The sequence below is a fragment of the Delphinapterus leucas genome, chromosome 1, assembly GCF_059928025.1.
Source record: "Delphinapterus leucas isolate spDelLeu-1000000601 "Yukka" chromosome 1, BTC_Dleu_Yukka2, whole genome shotgun sequence".
Classification (NCBI taxonomy): Eukaryota; Metazoa; Chordata; class Mammalia; order Artiodactyla; family Monodontidae; genus Delphinapterus; species Delphinapterus leucas.
The window spans coordinates 83,423,489-83,446,734 of NC_143129.1; the positions used below are offsets into that span (position 1 = coordinate 83,423,489).

The 23,246-nt window shown below is 38.9% G+C and overlaps 1 protein-coding gene across 2 annotated transcripts in view; it reads left to right on the forward strand.

Annotated features, from left to right (window-relative positions):
- Positions 1–23,246, forward strand: part of RNF115 (ring finger protein 115) — a 63,506-nt gene that overhangs the window by 8,978 nt on the left and 31,282 nt on the right. The window contains exons 2-5 of one of the 2 annotated variants that reach the window (XM_022583882.2): positions 10,375–10,433; positions 11,299–11,350; positions 14,324–14,366; positions 22,442–22,653. In XM_022583882.2, coding sequence (XP_022439590.1) covers positions 10,424–10,433; positions 11,299–11,350; positions 14,324–14,366; positions 22,442–22,653 — 317 coding nt within the window. In that variant the 5' untranslated portion in view covers positions 10,375–10,423. The remainder of the gene's footprint in view (positions 1–10,374; positions 10,434–11,298; positions 11,351–14,323; positions 14,367–22,441; positions 22,654–23,246) is intronic. The other variant, XM_022583881.3, reaches the window with a different exon arrangement.

The following is a 23,246-nucleotide window of genomic DNA, read 5'->3' on the forward strand; positions in this document are numbered from 1 at the left end:
TTTGAGCCAAATTGAGGATTATAATCCTGGAACAGACTCTCAGAAAGCTCTGAGAACTGTTCCCTACTAGCATTCTGTTTTAACAGACAATCAGTATTAGATGAGGAGATTCAGAGTTCCCAAGGTTTTTAATAAGGTCAGTAGTGTAACATACGTCTTTCTCATCTTGCAACACTAGTGTTGTAAAAGGGTTCCAGAAGTATGTCTGTTTCTAATCCTGAGTGTGAATTATTTCTCTGAACTCAAATCTTTAGTGATTGTTCCCCTGGCTGTTAATCAGGAAGAAAACCAGTTTACAAAAACAAACAAAAAAAACCACCATTAGGCCACAGTTTTTTAGTGTTATACAAAGATACCTATATAATTTAAATATTGTTTGGAGAGCTGTGATTCAGTTCCAGGCCAATAGAACTGCCTTTATTTATGGTCTCACTCCCTAAGAATAGTAACATTCACAACCATCATCATTTTGTTCCTTCATTCCAGGCTGTGATTGAACATTGACATTATCAGGGACTCCAAATAGGAATGTATAATCAACCAACCTTCTTTAGTTCATTGTGTAACAAGGCAGAAAATCAGGTCACGAGACAAAGCGTTACTTGATATAAGCTTGATCAGATGGACAAGAAGCCAAATTTTCTAAGAAAAAAAAAAGACTAAACTATAAGAATTATCAGAGAAAAAGTTAACACAACATAGCCAGAAAAGATTTAGTTACAGTGTTCTTTGCTTGCTTACACTAAAGGCAGCAAAAAGGAGAACAACTCAGGGGCATAGATATAAAATGGTAAATGATACTAAAAGTTTGCCCTTAGTTCTGTTGTGTACCATCATAGTTTGGAGGAAAATTTTGTCTTACGTTCAGTTTAGGCTGATAGAATCTTCTTACATAAGCTGACAACATTCATTCAGCAAATATATTCTAAGCTCAAATTCCAAGCATTGTGCAGAAAGAAAAGCATGCTTGGTGGGGAAAGAAAAATAACCTGGGATTAAAAGTCACTGAAATCATGTACAAAGTTTATGTTGTCATAATAAAATCACACTTAGGGAAGTAAAGGCACATAAAACAAACTTCTGTGAATATCCTGATCTTAAGTACTTATCCTCAAAAGAAGAATTGAATGAGTGAGACTTCTTGTTTTCCTGAAGGAGAGTTAGGGGAGACAAGTAAATGAGGACAGCATTTGTGTTCTAGTTTTACAGATGGAGAAACAGGTCTTCCCAAAGACCATGAACTGGTGGAACTGGGAATAGAACTCAGAAATTCTGTTACTGACCTGGGTCCTTGGACTTTTTAATCAATAGAAATTGATAAGAGGCCAGACGAGAAATTCAGGCAAGGCTTTATTGGGACTCCAGCATGAGGGAGTGAAAATAAGAAAACAGGTGCCCTTGCTCGCTTTCTGAGGTGGGGCCTAGCTGGTTCCTTAAATGAGGTGAGGGTAGGGGCGGGTTGGTCTGCCCACAGGTGGTGCCCTGTGTAGGGATCATGTGCTTTTTGTACCCAACACCTCCAAAGAGTCAGTTGGTTTGTGGCCTTTTTGTATCTTACTGTTGATAATTGCCCCAACTGTGCCTCTGTGCAGTTATTTTTAGTTCCTTAGTTTGTCCAGGTGCAAGCACTCCAGTAGGGGGTTCCAGGTCACAGGTCCCAGCCTATCTCAGTTCTGTTATCTTTGTTTTGGGGCTCACTTGATGCTTTTGAAAAGGGAGGAAGTGCAACCTGGCTTGTAAAGGGATAATCATAGGGGATTATGGAAAAAGTCTCTAGAAAAAAGTAGTGTCTTTGATGTTAGAGATGTGAGTTGGCATGAAATTCATGGTGTGGTGGGTTCTAGCCTAGGTAGGAACTGTGATGTATTTCAAACAGTTTGTGTTCCTAATCCTTCTAGTTAGGAGTTTCTGAACAGTTTTGCCTTGTGATACTCAAAGAGAATGTGAACAATAGAACATGACTGACTTAATATTGTGATCTTAGATTTTGACTCTGTCAAATGACACAGGAAATAGGCTTCTCTTTTAGATAAAATAAAAAAAATAGACTTTGATCGTGACTGTATAGAAAAGCAAAGCTGTGGAATTAGGAAATAAATAGTAAGCCTTTATATTTCATATTCTGAATAAACATTGGATATAAATTTGTATAAAGTTCAAGGGTATGTAAATTTCACAGCATGGGACTTCACATAAATAAGTCCTGGCTTACGGGTCATTGTTCTACCAAGACCTCACATTTTGTGATAACTGATCCCTTGAAATATAAGAAGGAAAAGAAAATAATGCATTAAAACCACCCTTTCCCTTTCTCTCTTGTATTCCAAGTGCTTTGTGTCCTCCAGTTCTGTTCTTCTAAGTTGGTAAGCATCAGGGCTAAGCTGTACTTAGGGAGTTGTCCCTGATTCAGACTATTAATGGTGAAAGATATTTCTGCCTGTGGGTATTTTTAGGCGAAATAGACAGTGGAACATCCGAAGTAGTGCATTCAAGTGTACCTGCTACTGAGTGTCCTCACTTAGGTTGTATATAGTAAACATTCAGACCCTAGAGGAAAGCAGCTTAGTTTAGTGGAAACAACTGGGTTCCTGTTTCCAGTGATTCTGGGTAAGTAACTTAGGGTTGTTATACTTCTCTTTTACAGATAGGATGATAGAAATGACCTAATGAAATTTTTTGATAAGACTTAGTGACTGTGGGGACTACATACATTGGCAGTATTTGGGGGGAGGGGTTGGTGTGAAGATTTGATATATTCATGTTTAAGTAAAGGAGAGATATCCATAGTGCCAGACATATAATGGGCCCTTAATTCACTCTTATCCTTGGTTTTTCCCTCTCCCTCTAACCTATATTATGCTTAAAATTTAAAACTCTGTTACCTCAACAGATGGATGGATAAAGAAGATGTGGCACATATATACAATGGAATATCACTCAGCCATAAAAAGAAACGAAATTGAGTTATTTGTAGTGAGGTGGATGGACCTAGAGACTGTCATACAGAGTGAAGTAAGTCAGAAAGAGAAGAACAAATACCATATGCTAACCCATATATATGGAATCTAAAAAAAAAAAAAAAAAGGTTCTGAAGAACCTAGGGGCAGGACAGGAATAAAGATGCAGACGTAGAGAATGGACTTGAGGACACGGGGAGGGGTAAGGGTAAGCTTGGACGAAGTGAGAGAGTGGCATGGACGTATATATACTACCAAATGTAAAATAGATAGCTAGTGGGAAGCAGCCGCATAGCACAGGGAGATCAGCTGGGTGCTTTGTGACCACCTAGAGGGGTGGGATAGGGAAGGTGGGAGGGAGACGCAAGAGGGAGGAGATATGGGGATATATGTATATGTATAGCTGATTCACTTTGTTATACAGCAGAAACAAACACACCATTGTAAAGCAATTATACTCCAATAAAGATATTGAAAAAAAACCAAACAAAACTCTGTTATATGAATGTGTGAGGATGATTCTAAGGCCAAGGCCTGGGTGTGGGAGGAGTGTAGAGTCAGAGAGAGACTGTGTTTGGTTCTGGTTTGATCTTCTTACAAATTCTCCTTAATTCATGGATGTTCACCCAAATTGAAGTTAATAGTACCTCTGAAGAAAAATTAGGAAAAATTGAAATGCCAAGTTAGCCATCTTTAGAAGTGATCCAAGAGATAAATACTTAAAATCCAATCTTAAAATCCAGTCCAGTCTGGTTGTAATCTCAGTGTAGGGCAGGAGTAAATTGTGATTGTAAGTAAGAAAATACAGCCAAGTAATTGTATTATATTCTAACAGGAGAAAGAATTTGTCTATTAGAAGAGGGTGTGGGAATTGTGGGTCAGCAGTGAAAGAATAGAAAAGGAGTCAGAGGCAAACATATGCTGTGTTCTTCTTGCCCAGAGGGAGAGGAAACCCAGATCATTGATTTTTGAGGATGTGGTTTATGTTCATAGTGGGAATGGATATATTAGGCTATCCTAGCATGATGACACCAGCTATATATCCAGTTGCCTACTGCTCTGATTGTCTGCTTATTTAGCAGGTGATTATAATCTGGAATAACTATAATAGCTATATTTATTAAATGTCTACTATCTAATGTGGCAGTCACTGAGTTAAGTATTTTGCAAACATCTTAAACTTTACAGTAATACAGCATCGAAGCAAGCATCTCCATTTTACAGATGAGAAAATTGAGTCTCAGAAATGTAATGTGACTCTCCCAAGACTTCATATCTAATAAATAGAGACCTGAGAGTAGAATTCAGGTCTCTGATTCCAAAAATCTTTCCTCTATGCGTATGCCTCTTTCCTCTATTTAGGTGGATTTATTTATTGAGGAAGACTGTGCTGAATTGTAAAAGTAAATGGGCCACTTGATAACTCTTTTTCATTGAAATTAAATGGGCATTCTGAGATGGCCTCTGAATTTGTTTTTATGTGACTCTTCCTCTAAGAGACAGATCTTCTCTAGGTGCTAAATTATATTTCTGAGCTTGTAAGATTGAAGGTTTCAGACCCTGGATGGTATGTTCATCAGGGTACTGCTCCCCTGTAAGGGAAGGAGGGGGCTGAAAGGCTGCTGAACCTCCCAAGTCCTTGTTTGGCCTTGACATAAACGTTTCCATTCAATCCTCAGCAAATTATAGTTCCTGTTCCCTTCTCTAAAAGAATAGTTATTTTCAATCAATGAAGTGTAATGAAAAGAATATGGAGTTTTGAATTCAAGAAAGACCAAGATTCAAAGCTCTTCTTCATCCTTTGGGCAATTTTCTGGTTTTCTGTTACTGCCTAAAAAATCACCCCAAAATTTAGTGGCTTAAAACAGTATTATCTTTCATGTTCCTCTGGATTTACAGAGTTCAGCTGGTCAGTTCTCACTTGAGATCTTTCATGCATTTGTAGTCATACAGAACCTGGAGAGGGAGCCATCTGAAGACTCTATTGGGATGGACCTTCAAGATAGTTTTTCCCTTTTACAATCCAATCCTTCTCTGATGTCTTAGTGCTCCTCTACGCCAGCAGAGTAGCCCAGACTTTTGTGGCTGCTCAGGGCTTTAAGAGTCAGGAAGCAGAAACTGTTAGGCAGTTAAGAGCATTGTCTGGAATTGACTCAGTATTCTACAGGTAAAGAAGTCACAGGGCCCTCCGGATTCAAAGAGGGTGGAGTGGAGGGTTACATTGCAGAACAGCATGTGGGTTGGGAGATGTTGTTGGCGCCATCTTTGGAAAATCAGATCTGCCACAGACAGCTTATTTCTTTCTTTCTTACAACTTCATGTTCTTATTTGTGTAGTAGAAATAACAGTGTTTTCCTCACAGAGTGGTTAACAGGAATAGCACAATGCCAAGCATGTAGGTGTTTCATAAATCTAAGTACCCTTTCCCCTTAATTCTCTAACATAATAGATTATTTCTAATCTACTTTTACTTTACACAGTTTTTTTTTTTTGTTTTTTTTGTGGTACACGGGCTTCTTACCGTTGTGGCCTCTCCCGTTGCGGAGCACAGGCTCCGGACGCGCAGGCTCAGCGGCCATGGCTCACGGGCCCAGCCGCTCTGCGGCCCGTGGGATCTTCCTGGACTGGGGCACGAACGCGTGTCCCCTGCAACGGCAGGCGGACTCTCAACCACTGCGCCACCAGGGAAGCCCCTTTACACAGTTTAGTACATAGTTTGGTTAACACTTTCTTGACCTGTGTTTCTCAGACTGATGTAACTTAAAACAAAAGAAACCTTTTTCATGGAAAATTTCTAACATATTAAAAGTAGAGAGAGGGACTTCCCTGGTGGCACAGTGGTTAAGAATCTGCCTGCCAGTGCAGGAGACACGGGTTCAAGCCCTGGTCCGGGAAGTTCCCACATGCCACGGAGCAATGAAGCTCATGTGCCACAACTACTGAGCCTGCGCTCTAGAGCCCGCGAGCCACAACTACTGAGCCCTCATGCCACAACTACCGAAGCCCATGCACCTAGAGCCCAGGCTCCGCAACAAGAGAAGCCACCACAATGCGAAGCCTGCGCATCACAATGAAGAGTAGCCCCCGCTTCCCGAAACTAGAGAAAGCCCGTGCACAACAATGAAGACCCAACGCAGCCAAAAATAAATAAATAAATAAATTTATTTTTTAAAAAAAGTAGAATAGTATAAGAAGCCCACATGTACCCAGGTTCAGTAATTATCCACTCATGGCCAATATTCTTCATTCACCTCCACCCTTACATAACATCCCATCTCCAGATTAGTTTGAAGCAGTTGCTGGAAATCAGGGGGAAATTAGTGTGATTTCAGAAGAAAATGGCGGTAGTAAATACAGTGCTATCAGGCCTTTAAAAAGAAAATCTAGAAACTGGAACTATAGTATCTTCAGAATGTTATTTTTGGGTTTTTAGGCTTCCAAGAGAATGGTTTTCTCAGACCAGACCTTTGTTCTGAGATCAGACTACTAAAGTATGTAGGAGACAAGTATGCATTTTTTACTCTGATAATTAGAGAATGACAGGCTTGTGAATTCTGAAAAGTTCTCCGTATTTCCTGTAATGTTGATTTTAGGAGGAATAGTTCATGGCTGAGAGGTTGGTTTGTTCTATAATAAGCTACTTTTATCAAGAATAATTCACAGAGCATTTGGAAGGAATTTTGGTTCTCTTCCCTGTAATCAAAATAGAATTACCTAGAAAGGTTTGATTGTGCTAGTAAATGGAAGGAGTACCTAGTGGCAGGAAGTAGCCACTAGGTACTCCTGTAATTATAGTACTTCTGTAATTTGGTTTATGCCTCTGAAGTGTCCTGTTCTGTGAAGGAGCTATCTATGATGGCTGACAGCCTGATTCCTAGAACCATGACTGGGATCATTGAAGAGAGGATTTGTACATTTCTCTACTCTAAATCAGTGTGATTCTTGCTTCAAGTCTTTTTTGTCTTCCCAATTGTAATATCTGCCTTTTGAAATTATTTTCTCTCTATCACAGCTCTAAACATTATTGGAAGTTTAGTATCAATGTAGACCACCCTTTAAGTCTAAAGACCTTCATACCTACTGCACTTTAGCCAGCTACCCCCATAGCTGTATCTTGGACTTTGTGATCATCCAGAACATTGCTACTTCTGAAATCTTAGGCTTCACTCTCCCGTGAGCAGGCCACAACTTCTTAAGCTTCCAGCTCTTTTCTTTACTTCCACTCCAACCGTCCTCTAATTGTATTAGATTCTGGTACTTTGACTCCTAGTTGTGAGGTGTGTGGCAAGTAATTTCATGTTTGTTTATTCAATAAATATTTATTGAACACCTTTCTGTCCTAGGGATATAATGGTAAACAAAACTGATCTGGACCCTGCCTTTATGAAACTTAAAACTTATTGAATGGTGACAGACATTAAAAAAGCATTAAACAAATGTCTAATTACAAATTGTGGTAAGTGCTATAAAGGAATGTAGTGGAATAACTGAGGGCATGGAAAGGAGACGTGACCCATGAGCCCCGCCCCCAGCAAACTGGGGGCTGGTGAATAAGCCAGAACTGCAAACAGTCCTGAATGCTTTGAGCCTCCCCCCCCAACCCCCGGCAAACCGGGGGCCTGTGAATAAGCATTGAGTGCTTTGGGCACTGATCCATGAGATGTCCTCAGTATAATCAGAATGGTGGGAACACAAGGAAATGTCCTTGTGCTACTTCAGTGTAATCAAAATAATGGTGGGAACCTTGTGCTGCTTTTGCGCTCAAGGACGAAGCACGGCATGTTTTCAGGAAAGCCCATTATTGCTTGTATAATCAATAGAAGCATAATGTTGCTGCTTTGGCACTTCTGGAATGTTAAGAAAATAAGTCTTAAAATGTAAACATAGATAATGCTTTAATAAAAGCTACCACAGCAGGACAGACGCCGCTGTTTTGCCTGAGCGAGCGGCAGCCCTCTACTGCTGTGCTTCGGCACAATTCATCTCGTGTGATGAGCTTACTTTCGGCCCTGTCATAAGATAAACTACAACAAAGGAATGAACAGGGTGCTATAGGAGAAAATAATAAGAGGAAACCACTTTAAATTGGATGATGAAAGAGGGACTTTCTGACATGACCTTAAAATGGAGACCTAAAGGACTAGAAGTCCCTTGCCATGCAAAAAGTTAGGGGAAGAGTGTTTCAGTCGTAGGAGCAGAATGTATGAAAGCTTGAGGTAGGAATGAGCTTGATGAGTTAGAAGAACTGAAAGGAGGTCCTTGTAGCTGGAATTCACTGAGGGAGGGTAGCCTGAAATGAGGTTGGCAAGTTAAACAGAGACCAGCTGAATTAGGGCCTTGTAAGGCATGTTTAAGAGTTTGATTTTATTCTAAGTGTTTTTGGAAATAGTTGAAAGGTTTTAAGATGGGAAATGATATATGGTCCATTTTATGTTTTAAAAATATCATTCTGACTTCTTCATGCAGAACAGATGGGAAAAGACTAGAAGAGAAGCAGGACAACACTTAAGAGGGTTATTCATTGTCTAGAGCCAGTGTTGCCTTGGGTTAAGATAGTAAGGCAGTGGGGCAAGGAGTAGGTTTGAGAAATGTGTTCATGGTAGGAGTGCCAGGATTTGATGGTTGTCTGTGGAAGGCGAGAGGGAGGTGTTAGGAACGACTCCCAGTTTTCTGGTATGAACAAACTGATAATGCCGCCTTTTGAGAGTGTGTGTGTGTGTGTGTGTAAGAGAGAAAGAGCATGAGAGAAAATACGTATGAGGATAAATGAATCTGGAATTCAGAAGAGTGGCCTGGGTTAGAGAGAGACATTTGGGAGTTGTTTCACATATGGGATATTTATTTATTTATTTTTATTTTTAATTTTTTTCATACAGGGGATTTTAAAGCAATGGGAATGAGTGAGAGAGGAAGAGAAAAGAAAGAGGGCCTGGCACTGGGATGGTGACAAATCACATTTTGTAATTGGTATTTTTTTCTTTTTAACTTTAGAATAGATTTAAGGTTAGCCTTCTAAAGTCAATCTCACTTCCTTTCAGATAAACTTTCTTAGTGGGAGAGAAAGGAATGTAGTTACTGCTGCCTGGGAGGGTGGGGGATTCATATCGTCTCCAGATTATTTCATTTCTGGAGCAGTTCACAGTATGCCCATTATGAGTGTTTCTCGTGTTTCATGTGTATAGAGGAGAGAAAAGGTTGAGAGATTTCTAATCCACAGGGTAAAGTTCATGCTAATGTGAAGTTTTCCACAGTCTGGTTCCAGCCTGCCTATTCATACTCATCATACCATTCCCCTCCAACCTCCATGCATGCTGTATTCTGTTGTTACAGTTTTTAACCCATAATTTCCTTTTTTATTGAGCAAACAGAGTACTGTTTTAAGTCTCTGTTTCAGATAAAGCCTTCCCTGATTCCATCAGGCAGACTTCGGTATTTGTTTATATTCCCAGTGTGCACTGATTAAAGAAAGTCTTTTATTAAATTTTACTGTTTCTTGCATTGACTGTCTCCTCACCAAACTAATCTCCTTGACAGAAGGGATTGGTCTTTTTTCTTTATATCTCTTTTAAGAAAGCATTTGAATATTTGAGTTACCATTCTGACTGTCTTTGTTTGAGTAGGCAAATACAGCTTACATTTCCTTCTGATGAGACAAACTTTCAGGTTTAGAAAATATAGAGAGCAAGAAAATAGTTGAAAATGTCTTTCCCAGATCTATTTTAATAGGTAGTTAAAATATACTTTTTTAAGACTATGGTAAGGCAGTCTCTAAATTATATTCTTTCTTATCAGCCCCAAAACTTGATATTTAAAAGAAATATTTACTTATTTAAAAGAAAAATTCATGGTAGTTAAGGAAATAGAAGCTGATCTAATGGGATTGTTCTGGTTATTTAAATGATCATTTCTATAGAATACCTGAGAACATTGTTTTATTTGGAACCACTGATAATCAAAAAGCAGATCAGAAATATTGTAAAACATCACTGTAAATTCCTAGTCTACAAATTGATTTATTCTGTGATTCAGTTTATGTCTCCTGTATGTACATAGTAAAAAAAATACAGCAATTTCTGTACCCATGAATATTATAATCTTCTACTGCTCTGATATATGTAGTGGAACTTTTTCAGTAGATTTGAATAGAAAATTAGATAATGAATTCATTCCAGTTTAAAAAAAAATAAAAAACTTTGACATTCTTCTTTTAGTTCTCAGTGGGAACTGCTTGTGAAGCCATCCTGTAGACATCTCATGGAATTCTTTATTTGCCAGAGTATAACAGAAAAAACTGTCCTGGGCGTCAGCAAGTACATACAACATTTCACAGCATCAGCTTGTGTACTGCATATTATTCTGAAACTATATGCTTAGCTTTCTGATGAACGACTTTTATTTGTCTTCCTTTCTTTTATAGGAATATATTTGTCCCAGATGTGAATCAGGCTTTATTGAAGAAATGACAGATGATTCCAGGTATTGTACAAGCTCATGAATAAATCAGGCATTCTGTTATCAGAATTATTTTTCTCAGCATCAACTTAATGAATAGAAGGGAATTTGTTTTATAACATACTCTATTGAGAGAGAGAGAAGAGAAGTGGCAGAGCGAAGGGGAAGAAAAATGGGAAAATTTGGAAAATGATGTGATAGTGGGTGTGATGAGATCTACTGTGGCATTCCTTGGAAACCTCTGTATCCATATCATAGTAAATCTGGTAAGTTTTCATATATTTTCTAAGAGTTTGGGGATCTCTTGGATTATTGGTTGGTTTTTAGTGACCACTCTGTGGCCTGAAGGTAAATTTCTGTTATACCTCTTTGGTGGGCTGGTGAGTGACTTCTGACAAAGATATCTAGTAAGATAAACAGGCTGTTCTAGCCAGGGAAACTGAGTTGTTATTCTTGCGGAAGCCTTGGGTCCCTTGTCCTTATTAAGATTATTGCGGTCAAACTTATGCCATCTTGCCACTGTAATATCAGTTTGTTGGTAATGCTTGATATTGGCTCTTGTTGCTTTTACTAATGGTATAAAACGTATAAAAAGGGGACATTATTTCTGAAAGTGACAGTGTTAAGTATTCCTTCTTGGTCAATATGATTAAAACTATGAAAGCTTAACAAAAAGTAGAATAGTGTTGATAGGAGGGCCTTTTTGGGGTAAATGTAATAATGCATTTGTTCTTTTTTGGCTATCTGGTTAAACATTGGTTGGACAACTGAAGAAATACTGACTGGGTAAAAAGAATCTGTAATCTGAAGCTTCTTTTAATCTTGGGATGACTTTGGGGCAGTAAAAAATAATGGCAGTAAATAATTCCTTTACTGTTGCTGTTGGCAGAATATAAAGTTGAAGGTCCCTTCCACAACCAGGAAAAACTACACATTTTACAGTATGTACAATTAGTTTAACTTTATTAATGATCAGTGATTATATATGTATAAATGAACTGGAGCTTCTAAGGCAATGTATGGCATGGGATCTAGTTTGGTACAAACACTTAAGTGTTGATATAATAATCTTGGTTTTAAATAACACAATACCAATTCTAAATCTATAAAGATTAGCTTGATAGCAAAATTAGCAATTTTGTGTGGATGGCATGCTAACTTGGGATATCTTTTTATTTGTGCTATTATAATTGCATCTAATACTTACTTCAAGCAGGTATGCTCTGCATGCATTGAATGAAGAGCATATTGGTTGTTGGGGGGCGATTTTTTCAAAGTTTTTAAATACTAATCCTGCTTTCTTTAGCCCTGTATACAAAGTATGGTTATAAATGAGGTTTGTGAGTAACTGCAGGATGAATCTTTTCTAGCGGGGAACTATGAATTCTATGGATCCTGCTCTCATTTGACTTAATTCTTTTCTTTGTGCCTTTGTAAGTCAAAGGTTGTCCTGTACAGGTGCTATTGGTACCAGATACTCAAATGCAAAGATTATGTCTTTTGAAATATCAGTGTTTTAAATAGTTGAAGAAATCTTTGTCTTGGAATCAGTCTTAGAGGTAGCATGGTATTCCCTTCTATAAAGTTCATAAACATGTGCTTATTTGAATACTTAGCAATTACAGTAGTAAGTAGTGGATGGTAAAAATTAATGAGAGCGAGTCCTTATGTAAATATTGGATAATGGGTTCCATTTGCTATTAGACATTTCAGCTAGAGGGGCATCTTGTAAGTTTTCTTAAGCTTTGTAACATTTCTCAGAATGTTGTGGTTGTTATTATCCCTTCTCTATGATTAGCCTTATCATTCTTAAAATGGAAAGGAATTTTAAGGAAAGGGAGTGCTGAGGGAGTTTCAGGGGGAGAAGAAGCCCAAAAGATAGAGTTGATAGCTTTAATTACCAAAGATGTTTGAATTCTTGCAACTATATGGTAAAGTCAGGAAAGAGCCCTGGAAGCCTATCTAGGCTTGAGTAATAAAATGGATACATAGTGGTAGTTCAATTATTTATTTAGCATAGATGTACTGGTACTTTTGGGCTTGTTCTACATTTGAAGTGTTTTTTACAAAAGATGTTTTAACTTCTGAAGCAAATACAGTTGTTAAATGGTTTCTAATTAGAGAATAAGGCCTGAGAATGATGACATAGAGAATGGCGTTAGCCTCGTTGTTTCACTTTTGGTTGCAGACTAACTGGAGTGTGTTTGTTTCTTCAATGAGCTGAGTGCAGTGCCTGGATTGGTATTGTAATTCTGAAAATGAAAGTTATTTATAATAGTTTGTGGACTTTATTTCATTGGGGTGAGTGTGTGCATGCTTGTGTGCTAGTGTGTGTACTTTGGTCCACATGTGTGTGTCTCTTGAAGTAAAAGTGATATCCAGCAGTTCTTGTGATACTTTCCATCCCGTTTCCGCCAAAGTGTGCTAGCCAGTTTCCTCTCTTCTTTGCAGATTTCATGGGGACAGTGGGATCAAATATTTTTCCCCAGTCTTTGGGAATAGGTTTATACATGTGATATTAATTCAACAACTTTTACTTTCCAGTTATCAATATAGGATATGGTAAAGCAGGGTTTTCACAAGTGGTGAGTGCTCTGTATAATGGCTGATACATAATAAACACATATATTTGTGGTATTAATAAAATACAGTCTTTACCCTCTGAATTTATGTTTACGAAAGGAGGGGAACAAGTAGAAATGGATGAGGAAAATTCTAGATATTTTATTTTTTATTTTTTTTTGCGGTATGTGGGCCTCTCACTGCTGTGGCCTCTCCCGTTGTGGAGCACAGGCTCCGGACGCGCAGGCTCAGCGGCCATGGCTCACGGGCCCAGCCGCTCTGCGACATGTGGGATCTTCCCGGACCGGGCCACGAATCCGTGTCCCCTGCATCAGCAGGCGGACTCTCAACCACTGCGCCACCAGGGAAGCCCTAGATATTTATAATACAAGGTTGAATTTAGAATCAAAGTCAGTGCAGAGGGGTGTGGAGGAGTCTTGTTTGGTTGGTGAGTTTAGAAAAGACTTAATGGAGGATGGGCCCTGAAGGGTGGGTAGGATAATCATAGAATAGGATAAGCTATCAGAAGAAGAAAAAATATTTATTGAGCCCTTTTGTAAGGTGCTAAATATAGTACCAGACCCCTTGCATTACTACATTTAATCATTCCCAATAGTTTCAAATGTTGTTTTCATCGGTTAAATGCTTTTTTAATGAAATATTATTTTGAGAATCTTGTTTTATTTCTTAGCTTCTGAGAATAGATGTTTTTCTTCCTTTGCTCAGATTTGAGCTGCATTGCTGGCTGTGGATCCTTCTTCCTTCTCTGTGATAGTCTCTCTCCCCAATTTTTTAAAAATTTATTTATCTTATTTATTGATTTTTGGCTGGTTGGGTCTTCGTTGCTGTGTGCGGGCTTTCTGTAGTTGCAGCGAGCGGCGGCTACTCTTCGTTGTGGTGTGCGGGCTTCTCATTGCAGTGTCTTCTCTTGTTGCGGAGCATAGGCTCTAGGCGCGCAGGCTTCAGTAGTTGTGGCTCGCGGGCTCTAGAGTGCTGGCTCAGTAGTTGTGGCGCACGGGCTTAGTTGCTCTGCGGCATGTGGGATCTTCCTGGACCAGGGCTCGAACCCATGTCCCCTGCATTGGCAGGCGGATTCTTAACCACTGCACCACCAGGGAAGCCCTCTCCCCAATTTTTCATTTGGCTTACCCTTGATTTTGTAGTTTGTTATAATATTTTTCATAGATTAATCCACATGCCAGTTCTTCATAATTTCCTTTGAGGGTGTCATGTTGGGATGAGTTATTTTTCCTTATTGGGATTTGCTCTCATTGTACCATTCTATATTTAGCTTCCAGGAGGGAAGCTTGTTCCTGGGAATAGAATCACTACTCATCGCTTTTTCTCTTCAGTTTTTTAGGTGGTGGCAGCAGCACATCAACACATTTTGCAGAGGTAAGTTTTCCGTTGGCTGTATGGATTCTTTAGATAGTGGGTGGGTGTTAAAACCATGACAGATTTTCACTTCCCAGTGCAGCAAAACATCAGAATGTATAAGAAAAATATGGGCAAGAGTAGTCTTAGAAAGATTTGTGTTCAATAGTTGGGGCTTTGGCATGTTACTTTTAGTAAACCTTTGATTAGGAGAGAGCTGTGCTATATTTGAAACCTGGTGGTGTTTTCAGTTCTGTTTTCTGCTTCTATATTGTGTATATGGTGTGAGAATAAAAAGCTTGTATTGTTTTTTAAATAACAGTGTTGCAGACTCTTAATGCTCTGACAGTCAAGTAAAGAACAGGCCAGGATGAGTTGTAATTGAAGTCACAATGAGGCACAGTCTATGATTTTACACAGAGGTACTGGTTTCTAGAGATTACCTTTAATGAATGTGGTAGTTTGTAATTGGAATTTCAGGGCTAGATTAAGGATAAGATATTTGCTTGCCTTCCAGGTCTCAAGATGGGACCTACAATTAATTTCCAGTTCTTTATATAATGCGGCATCCGTATTTTTTGGGAAAAATAATCTTAACTAGGATTTGAAAATAAGACATTAATCTGTATCCTTGAATACCATTTTAAATTAAACGCAGTAATTTTCTTTTTCATTTAATCCATTGACTTAAAATCTGGTTGTTTTGGACCATTATAACCATTTTTAAGTGTACAATTTAAGTGTACAATTTTAAGTGGCATTAAGTACTCTTTGTTTATTAGCATTTAGAGACTGTTACCTCACAAGGGACAGACCAGCTCTGCCTACAAAAAACACTGGTTTGCTTTTGCTCCTATTGCCGCACAGCTTGGTTAGCTCTAGAAAGCTAACAGATGCTAAAAGAAAAAAAGCACCTTAAATCCCATAATTAGAATTTCTTTGTGTTTCAGGATCACATTAGCCTTTTTTGGAGATAGTTTAAGTACCTGAAGAACTAGCAAAACTTTTTGGTAGTTATTTGTGTATAAATTAAAACTGTATTTGCAGTGTATTTGAAAACTGGTATTCAGTAAGAAACCCATAAAACCCTAAGCTTCTCTCCTTTATCCTCTGAAAATTATCTTAAGACCTGTAGCTCCCAGGTTTTTAAAAAAATTTTTTTGGACTTGCTGCTCAGCTTGCTGGATCTTAGTTCCTCAACCAGGGATTGAACCTGGGCCCTGGCAGTGAAAGCGCCAAGTCCTAACCACTGGACCACCAGGGAATTCCCAGCTCCCCAGATTTTTCCGTTGTTAGATTTATAGTCAAGAAACTTAATGAAATGTTTGGGTAACAGTCCTGTTTTATTAAGGTATTTTCTTTTACTTATGGTCTGTGGTACTTCTTTTTTTTTTTTTTTGTGATACGCGGGCCTCTCCCTGTTGTGGCCTGTCCTGTTGCAGAGCACAGGCTTTGGACGCGCAGGCTCAGCGGCCATGGCTCACGGGCCCAGCTGCTCCGCGGCATGTGGGATCTTCCCAGACTGGGGCACGAACCCGAGTCCCCTGCATCGGCAGGCGGACTCTCAACCACCGCGCCACCAGGGAAGCCCCTGTGGTACTTCTTAATATCCAGCATTCAGCTTTTTGCTTAACTCTGAACTGCCTTGGTACATGGGTTGATTAGTGTGATTCAAGACAGATTATGTCTTTGAACTCCCACTTTCTCATTTTGGTGGATGGAAAAATATTACTTAAAATTGTTTCTGCTAGCCAGGCCTGGAAGCCTTTCCGGTTTTAGTAGTTTTTTTCCTTGTGTATGCTATTCCTGATTACACAGATTTTCACTTACTGGTTATGCATATGCATCAGAAGAGACTTCATCTGATTTTCCTTAAGTGTTAGTTCTCTTTTAGGAGATGGAAATACATTGGTCTGTCAGTTTTATAGATATGACTCACCAGGAGGAGATGCATTCAGAAGAAAAATAAATATATATAGTCAGTTTCCTAACTTTAGTAATGCTAAATCTGACACTGACTGCATAAGTTATCCTTCAGGTGTTGAAGTAATTTTGCTTAGTCATAGCCTGTGACTTCATGTTCTTAAGGGTTTGTAGCAAGGGCATGATTATGCCCAGTTTTCCCTTGTCATCATGCCTGAATATTTCAGTTTTCTCCTTCTTAAACGATATTTTGCACTTAAAAAATAGAAAAAAAAAGTATTTTCTTTTAATACTGTAGAAGTTGTAAGGGATTTAAAAAAATCATCTAAGAAGTATATGTTTAGTGCACTTCCAGCACTCTGCTAGAAGTAGGGGCAAGAAGCAAATGTTATGGTTGCCTTGCCAGCAAGGAACTTATAATTTATTTTGGGAACAAGTGCAAACATGAAACAGATATGAAAACAAGTGTGTACAGAGAGTATAATAAACTTATTATGGGGATGTAACAAGTACAGTAGAAGGGAGATTAGGTGGGCTGCAGTCTTTGGGAAGACTAAAATCTTTAGGAAAGAGGTCAAATGACATAGTGATATGCACGGATCCAGGCTGCCTGAGTTGAAACCCTGGGTCTACTGCTTACTGACTAGGTAACCTGGGCAAAATTACTTAGAATTTCTCTGTGCCTCTGTGTTCTCCTTTATAAGTTGGGGAAGATAATAATACCTACCTCAGTGGGTTGTCATGAGGATTAGGTGAGTTGATACATGCCAGGTGTGTGGGCCAGTGTGCCTGCCATATAGTGAGCGCTTAATAAATTTTAGCCATTATTAAGACTTCATGGAGAAGGTAAAACTCCTTCATGGAGAAGGTAAAACAAGGCTTCAAGTACTAGAGCCTTAAAGGGTATGTGGAATTTAGATAAGCAAAGAGGTGAGAAACGCTATCTCAAGATAGTATTCATAGACCATAAGGTCTTATACCCATGTCCCTGGAGGAAGAACTTAGAAAATTATGTGTGGAGAGGACTTCCCTGGTGGCACAGTGGTTAAGAATCCGCCTGCCAATGCAGGGGACATGGGTTCGAGCCCTGGTCCAGGAAGATCCCACATGCTGCAGCGCAACTAAGCCCGTGCGCTACAACTACCGAGCCTGCGCTCTAGAGCCCGTGAGCCACAACTACTGAGTCCGTGTGCAAGAACTACTGAAGCCCGTGCGCCTATAGCCCGTGCTCTGTAACAAGAGAAGCCACCGCAATAAGAAGCCCGCGCACCGCAACGAAGAGTAGTCCCCACTCACCGCAACTAGAAAAAGTCCATGCGCAGCGATGAAGACCCAGTGCAGCCAAAAATCAGTCAATCAATCAATCAATAAAAAGAAAATTATGTGTGGAAACGAAAGCTGTTTTTCTTTTCTATATTTCAGTTGGTAATTTCAGCGAAGGCTTATGCTCAATTTTGCTCTGTTTTTCTTCAGCCAGAGTTGCTTGTACAATGAAGAGGTTATTTTCTTAATTAGCATTTACTAATAGCTGAATTCTTAAAATACTAGATATATCAGAAGAGGCTTAGTCCAAGCAAAATTTCTAATATAATTGGTATTGATTGTTTTTTCTGAATTGGGTCTGGGGTGGGGGAGATAGGGAGGGTGTATGAGGATGGAGGAGTGTTGCTAGTTAAATGGGAACTATGAGTGATGTGTGAGGGTCAGTGGAGAGTGAATCTAGAAATGTTGCTAGCAGTTTGTATATAGAGAGGACATAGCTATACTGAGGTTCCTGTTGATAACCTGGGGAATGGAGCCCATGGCTATCTGAGGGGTTTCATTGACTACTTGAAAGCTTCTGACCATGACCTGGTGCCAGTGAGACATCTGATCGGAAGGTCTCAACTTACCTCAGTTTTATCACTTCAGTGCAAGAGCGGCTGTAGCTGCTGCCTCAGATTAGCAGAAAATAAGATAGATGGCTTTCTAGAAAAAGAACTCCCAGGTGTGCAAGAAGGCAGGGTACTCTGAGCAGTCTGATTTATATTTATTTAAATAAAGTTTGTTTTGCTACATATGCAACATTACAATGGGCAATAAAAAAGGTATTAAAAAGCATCTGGAGTCCCACTATTTTAAGAGCCCCCTTTCGCCATACATTTCCTTTCAGGTTTTGTCTTGAGGCCATAGATATTGAAAAATATTGTAACAACATTAAGATTTTTTAAAAATGAAAAATCTTCCATATTCTCATTACCTTATTTTTGCTTTATTTGTTTGTTTATTTTTAATACTTCCCATTTCTCACATTCATGCTTCATAACTTTTCAGATATAATCATAGGATATACTGTATTGTATTTCTGATTTTTAAAATTTACTTAGGATTATGTCATAAATCTTTTTTCTTATCTCTTCATAGTTATAAGAATTATATATTTTATGACTTCATATTATTTCATGCCTGTGCTATATTAAACTGTTATCCTGTGTTAAAACCTGTCTGGTTATATGTGATGGTTGATAATTGATCATACCTCTTCCCTCCATCTGAGCGTCTAGAACATACTGAGAAATAAAACATAGACGCCAGGCAGATGGAAATAAAGATTTAGTTTTTATTCAGCCAAATTGGAGAGCACAGTTGATCTGTGGCCAAATGGACATCCTAAGTCTGCACAGGATGACCCACTTGAGAATTAGAGGCTGCTGAGCAGGCACAAATACTCAGAACCACTTCTTTTGCATTTGTGCAGCCTCCTTATAAATGAACTCCATCCATTGGAGAAATGCGAATTAGCAAAACTTTTGCTCATTAGCAAAACCTTTTGCCACTCACCAATCAGATGCATCACTCCTCTGGTAGGGAAGAGTAATGAGGAATGAATGAAGAGGTCAGAGGTGAACATGAAAGCTCTGATTCCTCCCTCCTCCCCTTTGGGTTTAGTAATTTAAGTCTGTAGTTAGCAGGGGATTGGGACTAGTACCTCTGGTAGTTAGGGGAGGAGATCAGTAGGCTTTGAGGGCAGTTTTACTTCCACCTTCATGAAGGCTCTCTCCATTACCAGCTCATGCTCTTTTGTGTGTGCTCCTGGGACCTGTGGAGAAAGCTCTGAAATAATCAAGAACAACATAAAGTTAAATTAAATTGAACTACAATAAATAAAAGTGTTCATATTCTACTGTTTTTGACCTACAAAGATGGTAATTTTAAATGATTAAACCTAGTGAAAAGAAGTTAAAGATTTCAAACCTTTAACTTTCCTTTACCAAGTAAATCATCCTTTACCTGTTTGCTGTTCTTCCCAGTCTCAGCCAGAGGGCTTGTACTCAAATGCCAGGTAGAGTTTGGGTTCTTTGAGCAGCTGCAGCCTGGATGGGATCTTAAAGGTTGAATTAACTCAACCAAATCTTTCATCTGTCTCACTTTTTAGTATGAAGGGTTAAAATAGCTCATTTCACAGTGCTGCCTACTTCACATCCAGCCCATTTGGAAATATCAAGTAAAACTCCTGAGCTCTTCAACAGTTGTTTAAAGAATAACTATGTTTATGTCATTCGTGACTAAGTTCACACCAGTAATACTGTTGCCAAGCAAAGACCATAACATAAACTCAATGGTAGCTGAAGGAAGAAGAGTGAAACAGAAAACAGTCTTGGTGTCAGCCTTGCCAGTTTTTTGTTCAGTGACTGCCAGTTGACCAGAGTCCATAGCCTCTAAATTTAAACTCATTTGGGAAAAGGTGCCTTTCAAGAGATTGTTTATGGCAGAGTGTTTACATTTTGGGGGGTGGGTGGGCATTGGACATCGTATTTTTTTCTTTGTGAATGATATTTTAATACTCTATTTTTATAAAATTTAGGAATTTGCCATAGTCACCCATAGTCTTTTGTAAAAAAATTTATTTATTTAATTTACTTTTGGCTGCGCTGGGTCGTCGTTGCTGTGCGTGGGCTTTCTCTAGTGGCTGCGAGCGGAGGCTACTCTTGGTGGCAGTGCGCGGGCTTCTCAGTGTTGTGGCTTCTCTTGTTGCGGAGCATGGGCTCTAGGTGTGTGCGGGCTTCAGTAGTTGTGGCACATGGGCTCAGTAGTTGTGGCTCGCGGGCTCTAGTGCGTAGGCTCAGTAGTTGTGGCACATGGGCTTAGTTGCTTTGCAGCCTGAGGGATCTTCCTGGACCAGGTCTTGAACCCGGGTCCCCTGCATTGGCAGGCGGATTCTCAACCACCATGCCACCAGGGAAACCCCTCACTCATAGTCTTGAGATTTGTTTTGAGAGTCCTTTCTTTCCCAGCCAGCATATTATAAACCTCATAATTTCCTTTTATTTTTGAACCTTATATTCCAGGCATCCCTGAGCTGATTTGAGGATGAGCACTGTTTTTATTTTTCTTTCAATATCCACTGCTCCTGGTAGTCATTCTAGTCCTTCTTATTCTTTTTAAAAAACTATTCTAATTTTCCTTAATTTATTGAACAAATAAATTTATTTTCTAGAGACCCAATGCAGCCAAAAATAAAATGAATAAATAAATAAATTTATTTAAAAAAAAAAAAACTTGTATCCAGGCTATGTAGAGACCTTTTAAAATGGAATAATGAGAAAACAACCCAGTTTCAGAAAACGGCAAAAGATTTGAACAATCTACTTCACCAAAGAAGATATATAGATGGCAAAAAAAAAAAATGCTCAACATCATTAGTCATTAGGGAACTGCAAATTAAAACCACAGTGAGGGAATTCTTTGGTGGTCCAGTGGTTAGGACTCTGCTTCCACTGCAGAGGGCATGGGTTCAGTCCCTGGTTGGGGAACTAATATCCCACATGCCGCGTGGCATGGCCAAAAAATAAAAACCACCAAAATGAAATACCACTATACCACTTACAGCATGGTTAAAATTTAAGACTGACAATATTAACTTTTGGTGAGGCTATGGAGCAACTGAAATTGAATGTAAAAATGGTACAACCACTTTAGAAAACAGGCTAGCTGTTTTTTAAAAAAGATAAAAGTACATCAGCCATATGATTCAGCCATTCTACTCCTCTAAGATATGTACATAATTGTTCATAGCAACTATTTGTAATAATAAAAAATTAGAAACAACCCAAATGCCTGTCAACAGGTGGATGGATAAACAGATAAATAAAATTTAAATTATTTCAGAGGTAATTTGTTTTTTTTCCATTTACTCTTTGTTTAGTGATTCCTTGGCCAAACCCAACAAACACTCCCCCCACCAAGACCCTTTTAGTAAAAAGCGTGTACAGTAGAATGGTCTTATCAGGCATTCTTACACTGCTTTGTCACAGCTTTGCCACAGCTTTCTGGTGAACCTTCTATAAGTTAAGTATTTTATAGACACCTGTCTTCACTTTGTGGTGATGCTGCCTTTTTTGTACAAGTGTATAAATACATCCATTTTGTTTAATCTTTATTCTATGGTGGAAATGTGGATGTCATTGTTACAAAACACAAGGTTGTAATGTTGATCTAGATGGTTGACTATGCTTAGGACAGAAGTTCATGATCACCTTTGGCTCAAGTTTTTATTTTTAGTATGGGAAACTGGTCAGAGGCACGTGGATCTGAGCTCAGTGTTAAGGTCCAGACATTGGCTTGTTTCTTTTTTTGTTTTTAAATTAATTAATTTAGTTTTGGCAGCATTGGGTCTTCATTGCTGCGTTGTGGGCTTTATCTAGTTGCGGTGAGCGGCAGATACTCTTCGTTGCAGTGCGCGGGCTTCTCATTGCGGTGGCTTCTCTTGTTGCACAGCACGGGCTCTAGGCACACGGGCTTCAGTAGTTGCAGCATGCAGGCTCAGTAGTTGTGGCTCCTGGGCTTAGTTGCTCCCTGGCATGTGGGATCTTCCCGGAGCAGGGCTCGAACCCGTGTCCCCTGCGTTTGCAGGCGGATTCTTAACCACTGCGCCACCAGGGAAGTCCTGGCTTGTTTCTATATGAAGGAAATAGTTTCTTGGTATATAAATTTTTCCCCCTGTGCATATACTTGAAAGACTTCTCTTTTCTCCTCCATGAAATTGGAGAAGTATACATTTCTTTAATTCGGAACTGCTGAATTTTGAAGTGTTAAAAGTGAATCCTCTCTTTTTTCAGCATTTCTTCTTCCTGTTTCCTCTTTCTCCTTTTCTTAAAACCAGTAACATGTGCTTTATTTCTGGTTTTTACTAGTTCTGGGACCATTTGGACCCCACGATGTTTTTCCAAGATTTTAGACCCTTTCTAAGTAGCAGTCTACTGGACCAAGATAATAGAGCCAATGAGAGGGGTCACCAAACTCACACTGACTTCTGGGGACCAAGTCGGCCGCCACGGCTGTCAGTGACTCAAAGATACAGATCTCGAGGAAGTACTCGTCCTGATAGATCCCCTGCTTTTGAAAGGTGAGTGCAAAGTTGTTATTTAAGTTCTTTTAAAGGATAGTTTCAATGAAGGACATATTGACATAATCTAATCTTTATAAGGTTTTCATACTTATTACCTTTGTGGACAAGATGGGGATATATATACAGAATGAAAATGAAGCTAAATTGAGTGTCTATACCCAACTAGTATAATTTACTGATGATGATAAACTGACGGATGATAAAACTAATGATATAGGTCTCTGGTTAATATTTTTATTAATATTTCAGATTAATATATCAGTGATATGTTTGTCAAAACTTCAGAAGATACTGAAAGGGATAGCAGATATATTGGATGACATTAGGATTCAAAAAGACCTCAATAGATTAGAGCAGTGGACTTAATATGAAATTTAATAATGATATAGTCTTCTGCAAAACATTCATGCAACAAATATTTATTGAGTGTCTTTTATGCTGGGACACTTGTACTGGATACTGGGGATATAATGGTGAGCAAAACAGGTGGTGGTACTTGATCTCATGGATCCCATTTAGCAGGAATAATAAACACTAATTTTTCTAAAGTGTTTGCTGTATGCGTAGGATCGTGCTTCATGCTTTTTCTG